Source organism: Lates calcarifer, linkage group LG15 (assembly GCF_001640805.2).
Source record: "Lates calcarifer isolate ASB-BC8 linkage group LG15, TLL_Latcal_v3, whole genome shotgun sequence".
NCBI classification, from domain to species: Eukaryota; Metazoa; Chordata; class Actinopteri; family Centropomidae; genus Lates; species Lates calcarifer.
In genome coordinates this window covers 12,611,537-12,630,432 of record NC_066847.1, presented here as the reverse complement: position 1 = coordinate 12,630,432, position 18,896 = coordinate 12,611,537, and the positions used below count along the sequence as shown (strand labels likewise).

The 18,896-nt window shown below is 41.0% G+C and overlaps 3 protein-coding genes and 1 non-coding gene across 5 annotated transcripts; 2 read left to right on the top strand and 2 right to left on the bottom strand.

The window, feature by feature from the left end:
• Positions 1-163: 163 nt before the first annotated feature.
• Positions 164-6,036, top strand: si:ch211-197h24.6 (uncharacterized). 2 transcript variants are annotated; one of them, XM_018686209.2, is made up of 12 exons: positions 164-294; positions 596-686; positions 2,240-2,270; positions 3,320-3,397; positions 3,484-3,623; positions 3,713-3,838; positions 4,180-4,225; positions 4,323-4,388; positions 4,490-4,953; positions 5,070-5,174; positions 5,407-5,506; positions 5,639-6,036. In XM_018686209.2, the coding sequence occupies exons 2-12, from the start codon at positions 612-614 to the stop codon at positions 5,680-5,682; spliced, it is 1,275 nt and encodes a 424-aa protein (XP_018541725.1). In that variant the 5' UTR covers positions 164-294; positions 596-611; the 3' UTR covers positions 5,683-6,036. The 2 variants fall into 2 exon arrangements, with proteins under 2 accessions (XP_018541725.1, XP_018541726.1); XM_018686210.2 differs by having other exon boundaries at positions 168-294; positions 593-686.
• Positions 6,037-6,342: 306 nt separating this feature from the next.
• On the bottom strand, positions 6,343-9,429 carry rbm12ba (RNA binding motif protein 12Ba). Its single transcript, XM_018686207.2, has 2 exons — positions 9,377-9,429; positions 6,343-8,327 (listed from the first exon to the last, which is right to left on the bottom strand). Exon 2 carries the CDS (start codon positions 8,300-8,302, stop codon positions 6,560-6,562), a length of 1,743 nt encoding a protein of 580 aa, XP_018541723.1. The 5' UTR covers positions 8,303-8,327; positions 9,377-9,429; the 3' UTR covers positions 6,343-6,559.
• Positions 9,430-10,584: 1,155 nt separating this feature from the next.
• Positions 10,585-18,727, top strand: tmem67 (transmembrane protein 67). The gene is made up of 28 exons (XM_018686174.2): positions 10,585-10,816; positions 11,899-11,987; positions 12,082-12,172; positions 12,269-12,368; positions 13,088-13,151; positions 13,266-13,337; positions 13,429-13,491; positions 13,858-14,012; positions 14,160-14,268; positions 14,359-14,445; positions 14,728-14,793; positions 14,871-15,021; positions 15,098-15,218; positions 15,311-15,416; positions 15,549-15,605; positions 15,692-15,790; positions 15,897-15,995; positions 16,290-16,376; positions 16,492-16,591; positions 16,676-16,815; positions 16,912-17,052; positions 17,183-17,263; positions 17,355-17,471; positions 17,563-17,679; positions 17,785-17,892; positions 18,013-18,115; positions 18,212-18,354; positions 18,439-18,727. The coding sequence occupies exons 1-28, from the start codon at positions 10,612-10,614 to the stop codon at positions 18,517-18,519; spliced, it is 2,952 nt and encodes a 983-aa protein (XP_018541690.1). The 5' UTR covers positions 10,585-10,611; the 3' UTR covers positions 18,520-18,727.
• Positions 11,734-11,806, bottom strand: trnak-cuu (transfer RNA lysine (anticodon CUU)). Its single transcript has one exon. It is a non-coding gene; the product is annotated as a tRNA-Lys (tRNA).
• Positions 18,728-18,896: the final 169 nt, after the last annotated feature.

The following is an 18,896-nucleotide window of genomic DNA, read 5'->3' as shown; positions in this document are numbered from 1 at the left end:
TCATATAGTTGTTTACACGAGCGCCTGAGAAATATTATTATTATTCATTTCTAATGACCGACAGTGCAACGTTGAATATGACTAATTTTGATGCTGTTTTATATGCTTATTTAATAGGGTAAATTTGCGTCTTTTTAAAAATATAATTTCCTTTTTTGAACTGGCAAAAGCACAGCTCTCTACTCTCTCCGAAGTAGCTTCGCATGGGTTCACAGCGTTGTGCTCTTACACCGAAGGTAATACATCTCGACCTTGTGCTTCGAGGTGCTCACAGTTTTAACTGATATACCCCGGGTAAGTTTTGTAATACTATCTTACCTTTTAGTGGACATAGGGATGTTATTATGTGTTTGCCTTGCCTAGATATCTTTCACAGCTAGCGTAATGTTTGGGAAAATGGTCATAACATTAGGCTCGTCTGGGCCCAGGACAACCAAACAAGTGAAACTAAGAACTGCAAATCCAGATGGATCACAACAGTGCCCAACAGCACACAACACACCAGTAACTACTAACGAGGGAGTATTCCTGTCTCTAATGAGAATGACTTAATGCATGATTTATTTTTTATACGGGACCCCTCTTTGTCCAGCAGTGGAGAATCTGAGGTGATGGAGGCTCAGGCTCCGGTGAACCAGCCTCCACCAAAAAATGGGCCGCAACAGACTCAGAGGAGAAATGCCAGGGTAAGTCTCATGTGCTGAGGTTGTACTAACACCACATCAGACGAGATCTACAACATCACAGTCTGTATATCTACGTTCATATTCCCTCACACTTATGATGCTGACCACTAAAGAAGGAAATCTGTGGTTTCCTTTCTCTGTTTTCGTGTTATTAATAATGTTTACTGGCTGTTGTGGTGCCTGATGGAGAGCCGGGCGGCAGCAGTCCTTGGCAGATGGACTTTGGTGCCAGCCTCTGTGTTCTCGTGCCTGGTTGTATTTGCACTCTGGCTTCTGGAGACCCCAGTCAGTGGTCTGGGCCTCTCATCTGTAGCTATCTTTGGCTGCCAGCATTTTTTGTTGTTGTTGTGAAGCTGTTATCACTTCTCTTTAAATTTGACATTGAGCTTTATGTTTGATGTGGACTTGGTTCTCTGAACCTATATCTAATGGCAGGCTACTCAGTTTTTATTTCTGAGTGCTGTCACACTTAAAACCGAAAAAGGCCTAAATGTTTAGCAGGTCTCCTGGAGGGATCTCCTAAAAAGGTTTGTATTAAAAGCAGTTACTTGCATTGTTACATAAAATGTAAATCAAATGCAAAAATGGAATATCACTGCAGTGATTAATACACACTAGTGAAATTTGATTTAAAGACAACTCAGAAACCACACAAGGGAATTAAAATTTTTATTCAGATAATCACCATGTATGAGCTTAGCTACATGCAGTGTTTTGAATTTCCCTTGTGATTGGCTGCTTGTTTCTGTCTACTGTCTCCTTCGCTTGTCTACTACAAGGCTTAAAGAAAGGGTATGTTTGGGAGCATGTTTTCTTGTTTGACAGGTACCCCCAGCCCAAGTGGGTGCCACACCGGCATCCCTCTTCAGCTGCACCGGGGCACCCCTCTCTTGATCCTCGTCTAGCAGTTGCCATGAGAGTTAAACCCAAACTGAACTACAGCTTATGATTCAAACCGACATCACTCTTTTCTTTGCTCCCCCTGAAAAGGGTGGCAAATATTTAGCTGTTATCAGATCATTTGTGTTTTCTGTTTTCATCTGTCAAACTTAGACTCGGGGCTCCCAAACACACCACACAGAATATGTCTAAGGCCACAATACACAGTGGTAGAAGAGCAAAAACTTTGTGCAACATCTAAGTTTCATTGTCCTGGGGAAGTTACTGAGGTCTTGACCTCAGTGTTCTCTATTGTGGCCACTGTGGACATGTTTGCATATTGAACTTTGTGTTTTTGCCTTCATTCAGTGTATGAACTTTTTCTCTGTCTTACCTATTAAACAAGTAATTAATGTTGCTGTTCTACATTCTCATTTCATGAGAACTTAGACTAATCTCCAGATTACATGATTTAGCAGCCCTCTACACACTTGTCTCTGCGACTGCCACTGCTTGACGCAGGGGTCATGGAGAGAAAGAAAAATAATGGCTGTATGGCATATATAGTGTGGCGGACATGGACGAGGAGTTCAGTCCTCTGCAGAATGTCATCCTGTCACTAATGCCTGTATGTGTCTCTCTCCTTCATGTGGGTTTATTCCCTCCATTGACAGAAAAAGCAGCCGCAGCATTCTGCTGAAATAGGTAAGTCCTGTACACACGTGGTGCTACTGCCAGTGCTGAGAGTTGAAGCTTGAGATCTTGATTTCCCTGCTTCATGTCACAGGTGGTGGAATGTTCACCACTCTTTGAGCCTCACACTCTGAGATGGGTACTGTTCTGGTGCCATCCATGGCTTTGGTCCTTGGTGATCAGTGTTTGCCACTGCACAAATAATATTTCAAAACATTTTCCAGTATCTTGTCCCAAGTTTCTTATTTAGAAAATCTATTTTTCAGTATTTAGGTGGTTTTAAAAAGTATACTGAACATTTATAGAACTGTCAACCCATACTCCTAAGATGTTGCTACCTTGAAGATCAGCACCATTAGCTCCATTAGTCTCTAGCGACACCTGCACATGGTCTTACAACAGCAGAATATACAGTAATACATGTGCGATGGTTGCTGATAAAGGTTTAATGCACTTTTTGTGCTGCGATGGTTGTGTAAACATAAGATATCCACAGGATATTTCCATAGGATCCAAATGATATTTCTAACACTGCTCAATGCAGTTTTCCTTTTTTATTCAGTTGCCTGTGCTACACTGGCTTGAGTAAAATTGAATAATTTATTAATCTGAATAAACCGTACTTTCTTACTAAAGTATTTTAAATAATGCAGGGTTTTTATCCTGCGTTCGCAGCTGGACTGCGTCATTAGTGCGACACTGAAGTGATACTTCTGTGGCTAGGCACAGTAAAAAGCAGCACAGCAGAGGAGCTGGTGTCCTGCAGCCCATTTTGGGCCTAAATGGGGAGGTTAGCTGAGAACTGCTGTTCCTGTTCTTCCACCAGCCTTCAAAAGCACACAGGAGGAGTTTGGGTTTCTAATGATGGCTCAGTTAATAGAAACAGAGTAAAACTCACCATCAGACACTGCCAGTCTGCTTTACAATACGTTTTCTGATTACAAGTTTCTTCCCAGAAATGTATGATAGAGTGGCTTTCTGAACTAGTTTGTTGGACATGACTCACGTCTTTATCAGTTGTGGAGTTTGCTTCGTGCTGACTGCTGTTATGTTTTTCCCAGTGTTCACGAAAGGAGCATCTATCCAGACTGTGCCCTCTCTCAGCAAACAGTTGCAGGGGGTCACAGAGTGTGTCATTGGTAAGCAGAAGGGCTTCTTCCGTCACAACTTCCTCCTTTCTTTCCTGTAATGAAATGCATAACCAGTGATTATCACATGTCCACAGGTCTTCAGTATGTGTGGGAGTACCGCAGCCCCAGTAAATCTGTCCCACCGCACTACCAGTGTAAACTCTGTGCCGTGTACCGCCTGCAGCATGATATGGTTGCCCACGTGAAAGGTTGGAAACACAGCTTTAGATACTTGGTGAGTATCGTTGGCTTCTTCGTCTGCAGAAGAGGCATATTGCAAAATTATTAATAATATTTTCAATGTTTTCCCTGCCTTGTACACAGAAAAAGGTCCACCCTAGCAAGATCACCTATGAAGAGGAAGAGGCTGTCAAAGACCCTGCTGTAAGGAAGGCCATTAAAGAAATTGCTGGTGGGGTGGAGAAAACAGAGGGGAGAGGACAAATCAAGGTGAGTGTCAGATCCTAGATAGAACAGCACAACATTGACAAACATAAGGAGTTGTTTTTTTTTTTGTTTTGTTTTGTTTTGTTTTTTTGGCTTGGAGATGATACAGACAGGACATGGTGAGAAGATAAAATATGATCTAGGAGGTCTAGTTTTATAAGCATGTGTAGTTTAGTGTTTTGTGTAGAGTTTGCATCTCTTAAGTTATCTGAGCATTAATCGTTCGATCTCATCCATCCTTCCTTACATTTCTATATATATATTTTAGCAGTGAGCAGTGAGTTTACTTACATCGTACATCATGATAGTAGATTTGACATTTTTTCTGTTCCTGGTGTGTTTAGGTGATCCTGAAGGAGCCATGTGAAGTACCTGCTTTCCAAGGACTCCGTAAGTTACTTTACTATGACTTATTTTAGTAATAAAGGATTCTCCGTTGGTTGCTTTTCTGAATTGTATATGTCTGTTGTCCTTTCTTCTCTCACAGGTTCTGCTGTTCCTAAACTTATGCCCCCTCCACCTCCAGGGATGGGACTAAAGGGACCACCGTTTGGTGAGTCAGTTTTGTATTTGAAGCATGTTTTGTGTAATAGTGCGCATGTATACCCATCTTTTATTCTGCAGTGTAATGTAATAAACATGCCTCTCTTATAGGTCCCAGGTTTTCTGACCTGAGGTTTCCAGGGGAGTTTCCTCCTCAGGGTGGTCCTCTCCTTGACCGCCCAATGGGAGAGTATGGGGAGCCTGGTTTTGGAGGGTACCCAACCAGGCAAGATTTCCCTGACCCTGGTACGGATTGGAGACCGTTCCCAGATGGTATGGACCATCACCCACCTAGGAGTGGAGATGGTTTCAGACCAAGTGGTGGAGGAGATGGCTATGGAAGGAGTGGACTGCTGGAAGAGAGCTCAGGCAGGATGTATCCTGACGAGTACAGAGGTGGTCAAATGGGGGGTAGCTTACTGGACCGACCAGTGGACCGACCAATGGACAGACCAATGGACCGACCAATGGACCGACCAATGGACCGACCAATGGACCGACCAATGGACAGGCCTGGCTTAATGGGAGCAGCTCCAGAAAGTAGCAACCTTTCTAACACACTGCTCACTTACCTCGTAAGCATCTAATTTCTCACTGTGGGTTCCTCCCCAACTTCAAACTGTTAATGTTTTGTTATTAAATTACTCTTATCTGTATTCAAACACACAGTAACTTCACAATGTGTTTTTAGGATACCTTCCGGATAGAGAATGAAAGTGACGCACAGCTGGTGCTGAAGGTGACACAGAAACTAACAGATGTGCTGATGGAGTACAGACTGAGGAGCGTATCAGCGGTATGCAAGAAAACATCAACTCTGTTCTCAACTCTGTTTAACGATCAAAAATTAATCGTTAAATCAAACGATAAAGATCAGTTTAGTTTCAATTTAATTGTTCACTGTGATTAGAATATTTTTATTTACACGTATCCAGACTTGTCAGTTGTTTCATATTGGTTGAAACAAGTGTATTTGCAAACACATGTATCATCTCCTCCTAAATTTTCCGTTCTCATTTCCTCCTCAGGGTTCAAGTCTGAACAGCATGTCAGTGAGCTCTTCAAGTTTCTCCTCTACACCTTCCAGACTGCCAAGTAGTAGTGACCGATACTCAAGTAGCCTCACAGGTATGCAGCCACCAAGTGTTCATGTTCCTGTCATTCATATTTAAAATAACTGGGAGTTCAAAGTGTGAGTGAAGCATATCTCTCTGCTCTGCCCTCTGAATAATTTTTTTTTGTCATGCTGTCTCTCCGCAGGTCCATCCAGGTACTCTGATGGTCCATCAAGGTATTATAAATGACAATCAGACGATGATGTGACACCTCAACCTTCTCAACTCTCTGTCCAGTGTGTGCATCTGTCATGACGTCCAAGAGTTGAAAACTTTGATTTTATGCTTTTAGGCATAGTTTTTGTTGTTGTTTTTTTACTGTTGCTACACAGTAGTTTTCCTTTGTTAAATGTTTTTGACTTCTTTAGATTGCTGGCAGATTTAATTTAATGTTTTACATAAAATGACATGCATGTTTTCAGCAGCTTTAATTGATCATTTCAGCGTATGACCATTGTTCAATTCCCAATGTCCAGTTTTATTAAAATTGAGAAAAAAAAGATGCTTGTTTTTTTTTTATAATAAATAAACTATTTACTTGAACATGTTCTTCAGTTTATGACACAATGACAAGAATATGGGATGTGTCTGAATGGAGTTCCAGAAATGTTCTAGACACTTTACAAGCCTATCGTAGAGGGGCAAGTGTCAGTGGGCACATAAGTCCAGGTACCCCCCCCCCACTCCTCATCCTGGCTGTGGTTGACTCTTTTCTTTAATCTTAGATTTCTGCCACAGTTTCAAGCTGGATCGTGTTCGGTGGATGCAGAGATATAGTCATACGACCATATCGCTGGGATTTTCCACTGTGAAGTTCTACTCGGTTAATGATTGAGCCATGAAACGGTGTTAAAACAAGATTTTATTTTAAAATATATAGAATATTCACAGAGATAATGCCAAGAGGTGCTTAACAGTTGTACAGTTACTAAGTAACATTACATGAATGAGTCAGTGGGTTGATGCAGTCAGTTAGCAGAAGACAAGACTTCTTGAAGGCAAATGAAGATCTCATGATCAGTCCTTGGCCACAGTTGCTGCACTGGAGCCTTAACGTCTGACTTCTTTAAAAATGTCTTCCAAAGATGTCCTGCATCTGCTTCACACTTATGCAGGTAAGAAGCACTTGTGTCCCCAGGAAGTCCTGACCGTGGAGCCCATGAGCCAGAGCAGCAAGCTTCTGAGACTTAAACTGTACCACAGCCTCACCAATACCCTTCCCATCACTGTCATGCAATAAGGTGATATTATCCTTCCGCAGCTTGTATTTGCTGAAAAGGGTTTTTATTTGACTTTTCTGCACATCTGCAGGCAAGTTTCTAACAAACAGGCAGGTCTGAGCAGCTTGGTCCGGGTTCATGCTAAATGTGTCTTTTGGTGTCCCGACTGGACCTGGACCTTTCTTCATTGTGTCCATCTTCAGACAATGCTCAACATTCCTGGGATGGGTTTTGGCCATCATGTCCCTCATCTTCTCCCTAGTCACTGATGATACCTTAATGGCGTTAGAGCCCACATGGCATCCAGTGAGATTCATTGCATAGTCATAATCCTCAGTGCAGTTAAAAATAAGAAAAGCTGTGTCTGTTCTGTTGCCTTCCTTGTCAAGCAGATGGAGTACATTTTTGTGTGCAATGTTTGGACATCCAAATAATTCTTTTATCTCAGTCTTGGTCATCTTTTTGAGTAGATTACTGACCATGACAATGTACTCTGTACCTGGTGATAAGGTTGTTTGAGAGTCACGGTCTGGTCTTGGCTTTTTTGGTGATTTATGTTGCAGCTGTTTGACAGATTGCCTCTTCATCTGTAGCGCATAAACAGATTTTTGTTGGTGGTCTGCAGCTTCCCTAAGAGGGTTTTGGTTAGGTCTCATTATCTCCTCATCATCAAGAGCATTTTCACAGTCTTGAAGCGCACTGGTCCACATCTTCTCCGAGGCTCCACGCACCTCCACACAGAAGGAGCCCAGCTGCCGTTGGTTGAAATGAAGAGCATCACATGCATCCTTTGTGTTTGCAAACTTCACAAGGCAGACATGCATGCCAAGTCCCAATTTCACATTCACTATGGCTTCCTCTACTGCCAACCCACTGAAAAAATGGCAGATGTCGTCTTTTGTAGCTGAGGCTGGCAGACCAAAGACCCTGACATAGCCAGGCCTTGAGTTTAGAGTTAGCTCTGGTGTCCTCACTACATCAGATGCCACAACTGTGCTGTCAGCCTTGGGGGAACCAACTCTTGGCACTGACTCTTTGTACTCTCTTTGATGGGATGATTGGAGTCCTTGAAGAACAGTACACACCCCAAGAAGAAAGGCAGCACTGGAATCAAGTGAGGACACAGCTGAAGTTTGTAGATTTGCAATACTGGAATGCAGAGGATGTGGCACATTTGCAGTGGTGTGATCAAGTGGCTGTGATGTAGAAGGTGGTGGATTTGCATTGTTGTGATCACGAGGCAAAGCATTCACAGACGGCAGATTTGCATTAGGAGATGTCGGGGGACTCTTGACAGTCAGCTTAGAGGGGTAATGTTTCTTCCTCTTTATCAATGACTCTAATTTGTGCTCCAACTCTGACATGCTGCTTATGTGCAGAGTCACCTGAGACCTTTTCAGGAAATTTCCAGTGTACCGCATGGCAAGCTGGGCATCTCTTTCAGTGGTAAATGCAATAAAAGCCTCTCTCAGACTTCCTCCCACTATGTACACTCCACCATCCGGTATGTGAAGACATTCAAAGAATTTCCTTATATCCTCAGTACCTGCCTTCACATCAAGGCCTTCCAATCGCAGGATTATTGGCATTTTGTCATACCAAGCCAGGTGGTGTCTGAAAATTGAGAAAATCAAGGTGAATGAAACAAAACAAAAATACAACAACAGCAGTCTTTTGTTTAGTGTCCCCACGCGATATTCACGAGCACTGAAGACAAAAGAGAAAATGCGGTAAAATGTGGAAAAACAACATTTCTGTTTCTATGAAACGCATGCAAATACTCACCACCGCTGGATACAAGGTATTAGTGTTTACAGATAGTTTTAGAGAGCGTTGCTGTTACCCTGTCTAAAGTTCGCTGTGATTACATGCTGGAATTTTGGGTAATCCCCCGCCCCTGTGTTCATCTCCAGAGTGCGCCTTTTCCCTCAGTGGTCATTGGCTTTGAAATGTTAATTACCGCCCCCTACTGGACCGGAATGTTAGCTACAGTCAGATAGATAGATAGATAGATAGATAGATAGATAGATAGATGACTTTATTCATCCCCCCCAAAATTCGGTTGTCACAGTAGTCCGTATGTGAATGCAACAAAAATACAACAGTGCAAGATAGAATAATATAATAGTATAAAATAGAATATAACAGTATGGTATGAATATGAATATGTAAATAGAAAGTGCAAAGGGATACAAATATTGTATGAAGGACATCACACCTTCTAGTTATACTGTATCTAATGTCGACCCCAGCAGTAATCTACTGTCTACTACTGACATACTGAAATAACATATATAACCATAACCTTCAAATATATAAAAGTATCTTCTGCAAGAAATAAAAACAGAGAAATGAAAAGAAAAGAAAAGAAAAGAAAAGAAAAATCATCACCATAAAAAAAATAAAATTTTCAGCCAGCAAGAGCTATATCCATGAGCCACAATCTTCAGCCAAAGAAAGGAGAGCTAAATAAACCAAAACATTTAGCAACCAATAGCTCTAACTTACTCACCCCTATGTGATGCTAGTCCCCTTTTGCACCCAGTTACAGTCAATTACCTATAAACACTGATAGACAAAGTCCAACTGGCTTCATAAGGCTTCTGATATTCTGATTTTCCTCCTACCAAATTTCACCTTGATATTTACATTTCAAATCTTACTTGATCTCATCACAAGTGATCCACGCTCCCTTGAGAATTATATTACTGTGCTTTGACAGGAAGTGAACAAAATACAGCTGCAAATCTGTTGCTTAACACTTCCTGCCAAAAGTCCCCTCTGACTCACACCTTCTGTGGAAAATAACATCAGAATCTTAAGATAACCCAAAAGAAAATAAGCAGTGGTTTCATTAGGAAGGATCATTTTTATATAGTCAGTCCAGTTTAAACATGTTACTGTTTAAAAAAAATGACTCACCTAAACATGTGCTTTTGAAGCTTTTACTTTGCAACAAAAAGGCACTCTATTTCATAAATATATATACAGCCAACTACTCAGCTGCAGGATGACATTATTGGGCTGCTTAGTATCAAAAGCCTTCATGCAAATAATACAATAAAAGATGGCTGGATTCCACTTAGCTGCTTCATTTTGAGAGTAATTGCATTATGCATGCTGACTCACTGTCTGACTAAGACAATCATTAATGCTTTAGCCATACCTTTGTGTTTCCTGCTATGAAGAGTCGAAATGTCTGCTGTGAAAAAGGCATATTCCTCCTCCTAATCTCTGAGTTAGAATTTGCATTCCAACTGTGACCATTTAGGATTATAAAGCATTGAGCCATAGCCATAATGGCATCCTTATGTGCATGACTAATTATATTTCTGTCAGGTTGAGGGTGGGAGGAGTTATGCTGGAATTTACGTGAGGTCATCAAATTTAATTAACCAGTAAGACTGATGCAGGTCTAACATCTCCCAGCTTTCACAAGAAGGTTTAACAACACTAATGACAAAGTCAGACAGATGTCAATCCAGCACTGTCTGTCCACAACCATGCAGTCCTCACACATGGTCTAATTAGAAGGTGATACAAGCAGTGATACTAACTAAAAATATAACAACAACAACAATAACAACAACAATAATAATAATAATAATATATGAGAAGGCTACTAAGTAAAAAGTGCACAAAATTAGAATTAAGTATTTTTGAATCATAAAGACAATGAGACACCACTTCAACACTTTTGAAGTGGTGTCTCATTAGTTCAATTCACATTGGTTACTTAAATGTTTTATTATTCCTAATTTAACACTCCTAAATCTTTACAAAGAATTGATTAGGAATTTAAAAGACAAGTTTTTTTTTACGCACACATAAATCTGGTCGTGACGTCATCACGCTGGATGAAAAGGATTGTGGGTAAAAAGGAAGACCGTTGTTTACCATGGCGACGGGGACGCTACCGTTCGTTGTTAACAGACACAAAGTGCCGCTAACATTATTCCTTTTCATTTACCTAGATTTACTTCACTGCCAGCAGTTTATTATCTCCTATAAGGCTCCTTCAGAGTGTGGTGTGGAAGAGTTTTTCGATATCTCGAGTTTGTCGTGTGCGAGGTGCGGTCCAAATCAGCGACGGAGCACAACAGGTCGGTTACCATCACACCACATCACAAGATTTATAGACGATACTCTACCGACAGAAAGTGCTATTAGTCTTACTTTTAAACAAATTAACTTTATCTGTGAGGTGGTCAACGACACGACGCAGAGAGGCTATAGTGAACTGGGTAACAGTTAGCTAGGTACAAATGACAGTTGATAAAGACAGTTTAAAGATAGGTTCAGAACATGACTGTTAAGAAAACCTTTTAAGGGAAATTCTCCCTAAAACTGAACACACAGTGTGGTATTTCGGTTATTATGGTGTAAATTCACTATCTGTTTACATGACAAGTATACTAAAGGTCAAAATTAGATTTTTGTACAAAAACATATCATGCCTCTCTTTTACTAGTCAGAGGACCACTGTCTGAAGGAGCCTCTACAGCTATGTAGACTGTACTACGATTGTGGTGATATTGTGCATATGCATGCTTCTCCCTCCACCTGAAAGCCTTGATTCTGTGTATCTCTGCACACAGCTGATAAATTCCTCACTCATCATTTTGTCCTGTATGAAAAGTTGGGATGGTGCTAACTGACAGAACGGAGCTGCATTGTGTGTTATTTATCGATAAGGTTCTCCTGCAAAAAGCACCTCATTATCTCTACTCCCTGGTCTCATGCAAAATCAAATCACAGGATATTTTAACATTAATTGTACCACATGTTCAAACTGAACAACAATGAATTCACTGTAGGTTTTTATGGTTGTGGGTCAGGGGAAGTAGGTGGTATTGGGTAGGGTGACCTTGCAGAGTCTGATGGCTGAAAGCACAAAAGAGAACCCTAAGACATCCCACATGGCTGGATGAGTCTATGGCTGCTCCTGAACCAACTCAGCTCAGCATAGAGAGGATGAGAGGTAATGAGGGTCCTGTAGAGTGTGTGGTTAAAACCACATCGCCCAACGTGGGGCTCAAACCCACGACCCTGAGATTAAGAGTCTCATGCTCTACCGACTGAGCTAGCCAGGCTCTACAGGCTGTGTAAATAATATCCCATAACTGAACATGATACAACATCCTGTGTGATCGCTAACAGTGTTCTGGTTTCCTTCCTTTGGCAGGACTGGACTGTGTTTGCAAAACTGGGTACCAAACTCTCACCACTGATAAAGTGTCCATTACTTGTCAGCAGTGTCCCACTGATAAGCCTGTATGTAGAGTTCACCGTCCAACACACACTCAATACACAATTTCTAATCTTATTTATTATGATGCCTTGTTGACAAGCTGTATTTTTTTTACAGGCAGTAACAAAAGACGGGTTTGGGTGTATTCGCTGTCCAGGCAGTCTTAGTGATGAAGGGAAGTGCCAGTGCCCGCCAGGCAACATCCTGGGTGAGTCACTAATGACAGGACAAATTTATGAATTGGAAGAATGCATTTAACAAACAGTATTTCATGTTGAATATACTTGCTGCAAATGTATTCCAGTGGAGAGAGATGTCAGTGGAAACCTTTTGGATGAGGCCAGGTGTGAAACGTGTAATGGAAAGAGCCCTGCATTGTCTGTACCAAACGGCAATGAAGACAGGTACTAATCAATACCATACAACTGAAAAACACTGATACATTTATCTGCTTCATACAGATTCATATTCAAGAAGTTAGGCAAGGAGTCTGAGGCAATTATATAATCAGAACAATACCTCTATGGAAAACATCCAGTTTTCTGATGTAACTATCAATATTTCATATTCTCAACATAAGATAAAATCAAGGTATAATGAATAAAGCTCATTAAAATATAGACAGTGCAAATCACTTTACAGCACTGATATATGAAATTTGTGTACTCTTATTTTAAAACCAGCTGATACCAGTAAGTTATAGAGGGATTAGGCCTTTCTTAATAGGGGCTATTAGACAAGGGCCCCTGCACAGCAAACCCACAGCTGAGGAAGTTGAATCAGTGCAGAATCCTTTAATAAGTTTTGGTTTGAAGGTCAAAAGTTGTTGAGAGAGTACGAGCACTGAAGAACATTATTTAAATTCCTGTAACAGATAATTTGGCAATGTTGTCCTTTCATATCTGCAGTGTATCTTCCCTGTCTGAATTCCTTTGTGTCCCACACAAGCATTAGCCCATGACCTTCATCCTTGCAAGGACAGATTTTATTCATTCCACAGCACATTTGCTTGTACAAATGGCTCCTGCCTGCTTACTCTCTTTTAACACCACTGGCACAGAGTGTGAGGAAAAGCTTTGTACACTATGCAAGAGATGGAACAGTCTCCAAAATTGTCTTTCAGGTGTGAGAGATGTCAGGCTTCCTTCATTCACACCTCTTGTTTGTGTAACCCTCCTAATGTCCTGGTGAGTTCAGCCCACAACCTATCCTCAGTCCCCTCAAAAACATCATACACACACCATTCAGTAACAGACTTGTAGAACACAAGTATCATCAATGGTTCATATGTGGTTTTCCAGGCAGGAGGGTTATGTTTCCCTACAGGCACCCTCTCCACCAATGTGAATCCCAGTGTCAACTACGCTCAGTTGGTGAGTCCCCTTCTCCTCCTTTAACTCACTCATTTTATTTTTGTTCATTTCGATATATTCAGATTTGTTTCTTATTCTGTTCTCCCTGCAGAAGTTCAGTGTCCAGTCTGCCTGGTTTGTGAAAAACCTCTACTCCTCATCGTCTGCCTGCCTTGTAATTCCACATCTCTTCATAATCCTTTTTTGATGTCTGACATCATAGGGATCCACTTATAGTTCTGGGCACAGCCTCACACTGACACATTTTTGCAACTTTATGTCATGATATATTGGCATTTGCAAATGCATAGACATTTTAAATATATACATAGAAACGTTAACCATAATTGGTGCCAAAGGTGTCTGATAAATAAGCAAATTAATGAAATAATTCAAAAAGTTATATCATCTTATTAAAACAAATGGAATATGTTGAGTACTGATCTTGTGGCACATGATGACAGATGGTATTGTTAGGGGGGGCATTAGGATTTCTTTTTAGTGATTAGTTGTTGTGTCTAAATGAGTTGTGTGCTTACAGGCCTTCTCCAACCTGACGGCATGCCAGGCTCTTGGGAACATGTGTGTGATGAACATGCACTCTTTTAGCGGCGTATCCAACGATGCCTGTGGTCTCTTCAACACCATTTTCAGATTAAGGGCCTCTGCAAGCTCAACTCAAGACATTTCTTACTGGTAATCAACAATAATCATGGTATCTAAGTATAATATTGCACATTCTCTGCTGATTTGGAATGAAACAGACTGGGTCTCAAAACCTGTGTAGTATAATTTCATTTCACCCAGAGTGGACATTAAGCACTTTGATTCTCCTCTCTCCAGGAGAGCTCATCTGCCATGGCTTTACTATGGGGATGAACCAGGACTGGCAAGTCGAGTGCTTCAGACTGATCCAGTTCCTACTGGATTCAGTTTCAGAGGAAAAAACAAGGTAAGTGAAAAATCCTTATCCTATTATTACAAAGAAAGAACTCTAAAGGAAATACATTACAACGATCGATATATTCTGTTTATCCGACAGAACACTGACATTAAGCTGCGTGCTGCTGTCTATAATGTCAGAGGAGAGTTCCTCAGATGGGAGCAAGTAGGAGGAGGCAATCTCCAGGTAAGTTGTCAAATGAGTGATGATGACATTAGATAGTTAGTCTGAATACACAAGAGCATTGTAACAGGTAATAAAATGCCTGTAGAACTGTTTGTTCACCTGGATAGGTTGGTAGTAGAGTCAAATCACACACGCTGTTATTCTCTTGCATGTTACAAATTTCAGTTATTATTTTACAGTAGCCAGACTAACTTATACAGGTTTTCATGTGACTCATAAAATATGAAATATAGGATGCTGATAAATATTCCACATGACCTCTCTTCTCTTCCTGTCTTCTAGCTGTGTCCAGAAACTGCAACCAAACAGAGAGCAGCTTTCAGCTTTGGAACTGCTTACCAAGAGAGTGTGAGTGTTTCTGCCTTCCTTTAACCTAAAGATGGTGCACAAACTCTCTTTTAATGTTATGTATTGTGTGTGTGTAGTGTGTCCTCTCAGTAGCAGAGCTGTTGGATACATATCCTGAGCCGCTGTTCTATGATCTCTTTATGGATCTTGGTGGGGAGAACAGTAAACTTCTCCCTTTGCCCACACTGGTGTACAACCAGCAATACAATGGACGGTTCATCAACCAAGGTGCAGTTTTATATTTTAGAGAGTGTGAGTGTGTGAGTGTGTGTGCATTACTTTAATATATTTTGTCTTTGTACAGAGGGTATGAAGAACTGGTACCTGTCTCGACGTATGTTCCTTATCGACACACTGAGTGGAAGAGAGAAGAATTTGGGGTCACAGCCTAAAGTTGTACGTGTGGCCAGCAGTGTCAAAATTAGGTGGGCACCCAATGTTCACATGACTATGATTATAAAATAAAGAAAGTGAAAGTTTCCCGATGTTTTTGATCCAACGTGTCTGTGTTTGGTAGGTTCCAGCTGGTTCCACGAACCCAGGAAGGACAGGTATTTCCCCCTCTAATGACTGTGACCTACACAGATGTTCCCATCACGGATGTCAAGTCACAAACTGTGTCTGTGAGTAGGTCGCGCTTACACACACACAGACCTTCAGCTAATGTTTTCTATCTCAAAAATGAAGTTGCAGTAAGATTGTTTTCATAAGCTTTGGGTTGACCTGTGTATTTAAACTTATTGATATGTCTCTAGACAACATTTGCTGTGGAGTATGAGATGGATCAAAGTGAGGCTCGCATAAAGACAGATGTAAGTATGGATGAGATGTTATGTCAGAGCACACAGTGATACAGTATCACTTATCTGTGGCTTTTAATGCTTTTTGTAATGCTCAGACTGCTCTGGGTGTGATGGGTGGTGTGGCCGTGCTTTACTCTCTGCTGAAGACAGTCAGCTGGAAGAGAAGGATCGCCTCCCCGCTCATTGATGTGGAGGTGCTGCATCTTTGAGATGTCATTATTTAAATCACTTCCATCTAAATGGAGTGTTGGTGTAATGCTTGGAAGTAATGTTTGTCTCTCTGTTTTTCTCCTGCCTCAGACAATGATGAAGTTTTTGTTGTTTTATGCTGGAGATCTGGCCAACGTTTTCTTTGCCGTCACTGTGGGAACTGGACTTTACTGGCTCATATTTTACAAGGTTAGTCTCATTCCCTTGGGATTTTATAGGATTGATAATTTTCATACTCCTCTCTGTATCTTTTTTCCTTTAACCCTTTCTTAAACGTATACACTTTATTTCTTTCCCAAACATGTAGAATGTTTCTTTTGTCTTTGCATGGACTTTTAATTGTTTTTTTCTCTCTGCACTCTTTAGACATTAAAGGCAAGTCTTTTTCCTCCTTTACCTTCTTCAGCTGTTTTTTATGCATAGATTTAGGTGTGGTTATTGCTGCCTGCTGTCTGGGATTAATTTCTTTATGTGTTCATTTAGGCCCAGCAGTTTGTATCAGTGCTGTTACCACTGCCTGCTCAGGAGGAGCAGTTTGTGACGTACATTGGTTGTGCCTTCGCTCTCAAGGTTAGCTGCCTAAAGAACAGATGTAAAAATGAGCAGTGCTGTTTTGGAAAGCTGGGTGGTGTGCTTCTGTAGGAATGTTGAAAAACTATTGTTTGGTGTATTTTTGTGTCTCCAGGCTGTCCAGTTTCTCCACAAACTGATCCTCCAGGTGTCTGTCGATATATTTCTTATTGACTGGGAGAGGCCACGAACCAAAGCTAGCAGAACGGTGCAAGGTACAAACATATTTACTCAGAGCTTATATTTTGCAGTTTTCATAAGTAATTGCTCAGCTGTCACCATATTCACTGCTGTTTCAGCTGCTGGTGAGCCAAAACGTGACCCCTCTCCCGTCAGCATCTGGAGGACCTACTTTGTGGCCAATGAATGGAACGAGATCCAGACCATCCGCAAGATCAGTCCAACATTTCAGATCATGGCTGTGCTCTTCTTTCTTGAAGTACATCTCACACCAACACACACTCTCTGTTCTCTTTTTGCAGCTTTTGTTATGTTCCTTTTCCTCATCACTGGTGTGTCACCCTGTATTGTGCAGGTGGTGGGTTTCTCTAACCTGGCCCTGAGGGACCCCTGGCCAACTTTACAGCGCTCCCCACAGGCGTACACCCCTTCATACAGCCTGATACTGCGCTACGGTGTGGCTGCTGCGCTCTGGCTCTGCATTGGACTTCTGCAGGTAAAACCACCAACATTCTCCTCCTTCCCTCACTTTTCTGATCTCTCACTTCTTGACTTTCTTTAAAAATTAGGGAAATATACAGCACAAGTGGAGACCTCCTTTAAAAGACAATCGTTTACCCCTACAGATGATTTTCTTCACTGTGTTTCATGAGCACTTCGTGGAGGACAAAATCCGTCAGTTTGTAGATCTCTGCTCCATCAGTAATGTAAGAAGCACTGTGTATAATATCTATTAAACTCTGACTTACATTTATCTGTCTGGAATGTTTTACACAAGTGTTTCTTGTGTTTATATAGATCTCTGTGCTGCTGTTATCTCATCGTTGTTTTGGCTACTACATCCATGGGCGTTCAGTACATGGCCATGCAGATACAAACATGGAGGAAATGAACAACAATCTGAAAAGAGAAGCTGTATGTACACATGAATGTCTGTAGCATAATTCAGGCATCATTGATTTCACATTATATATACATCCTATGTTCTGTTTCTTTCTGTCTGAAGGAGTCCCTCTGTGGTCAAAGAGGGCTGCTTCCCAACACAGATGTCCAGACCTTTCAGGTGTCTCTTACCAATCGTCTGCGGTCACAGTATGACAGGATACGGGAACCACTCAGCAGGGTGTGTGCTTTCTCTGTCGTGTTTGTAACTCTCTTATGAAATCTCGAAAGTAATGAAATAAATATAAGATTCCTAATTCTCTATTATCTGTTTGACTGTCTGCAGAGGAACGGGCCGTCACGGCTGATGGACGCATCGACAGCCAACCCGTTTGAGCAGAACGTCAGAGCCTACCACACCATGAACCACTTCCTGGGATCCATTATAGACCATGTTTGTACAAATGCACAAACACACAAATAAACTGAACCTAATACAGTTTGATTTGGTCTGAATGTTTCCGTTTGGTAGATTGTAAAGTATTTGTTTCTCATGTTGCTCTGTTTACCTCAGGCCCACCCTGACATGGACTATATAGTAAAGGACAAGCTGGTGTTTGAGAGGGTCATAGGAATGGAGTTTCTTGAACCCAGTGAAAAAAGCATCTTTTACAATGGTAATGACCTCTTGGCCTAGACAGGTTGTACATTTCTGGTTGTTTATATATGCGTACGTGTGTGTACATAATGTCAGTTTGTGTTTCTCACTGCAGATGAGGCCCACTCCTTCAGCAATGTGCTGTTTTATGGAAATGAGGCCACGCTCCTGATCTTTGATACTTTGTTCTTCTGTGTTGTCGATCTGGGATCTCAGAGTTTTGTACTTGCAGCCGTGCTTACATACGTACAGCAGATGGTCAGTACTGTACATGGTTTGCATACAGTATGTTGCTTTCACTGTGTTTAAAACAACATGTGAAAACCATCTCATTCATTTCAGATATTTCGCTTGATCCGTAACATTCTTGGAAGGAAGAACCTCGTCAACAAGACTCTGGTGGATGAGAGATTCCTGATATAAAATTTCCTGCTAAGTAATTGCTAGTGTCAGTGTCGTTTAGTGGCATTTCACTCAAAGATGTTTATTGTTCACAGCTTGTGCAGCTTTTTTTGTATATTTCTTTGCATATACAATATTTTCACTGCTGTTTCCTGATGTAAATATGGTAATTTTTGTAAGGATTTTGATGTTTTTATAGATTAAATAAAATGTTTTGATATGAGCACAATTTTGTTAGAGTTTGTTTTGAGTTAATTTCAATAAACACAGTTGCTTCAATTGATAATCATGGAATTCACATAACATAAAGAAAATTTTCTGATCTGAGTTTGCCATGACATACAGTACATTTATCAGTGGTCAGAGGTTTTATGGCAGCATTGGATTTTTATGAATTT

What these genes read in the sequence shown, in the direction of transcription:
- si:ch211-197h24.6 (XM_018686209.2), top strand. Translation starts at nt 612, where the DNA reads ATGGAGGCTCAGGCTCCGGTGAACCAGCCTCCACCAAAAAATGGGCCG. An exon ending in ACACACTGCTCACTTACCTC is followed by an intron (nt 4,954 to 5,069) that starts GTAAGCATCTAA and finishes ATGTGTTTTTAG; the next exon opens with GATACCTTCCGGATAGAGAA. An exon ending in ATACTCAAGTAGCCTCACAG is followed by an intron (nt 5,507 to 5,638) that starts GTATGCAGCCAC and finishes GTCTCTCCGCAG; the next exon opens with GTCCATCCAGGTACTCTGAT.
- tmem67 (XM_018686174.2), top strand. Translation starts at nt 10,612, where the DNA reads ATGGCGACGGGGACGCTACCGTTCGTTGTTAACAGACACAAAGTGCCG. An exon ending in GAACTGCTTACCAAGAGAGT is followed by an intron (nt 14,794 to 14,870) that starts GTGAGTGTTTCT and finishes GTGTGTGTGTAG; the next exon opens with TGTGTCCTCTCAGTAGCAGA. An exon ending in TGGGATCCATTATAGACCAT is followed by an intron (nt 17,893 to 18,012) that starts GTTTGTACAAAT and finishes TGTTTACCTCAG; the next exon opens with GCCCACCCTGACATGGACTA.
- rbm12ba (XM_018686207.2), bottom strand. Translation starts at nt 8,302, where the DNA reads ATGCCAATAATCCTGCGATTGGAAGGCCTTGATGTGAAGGCAGGTACT.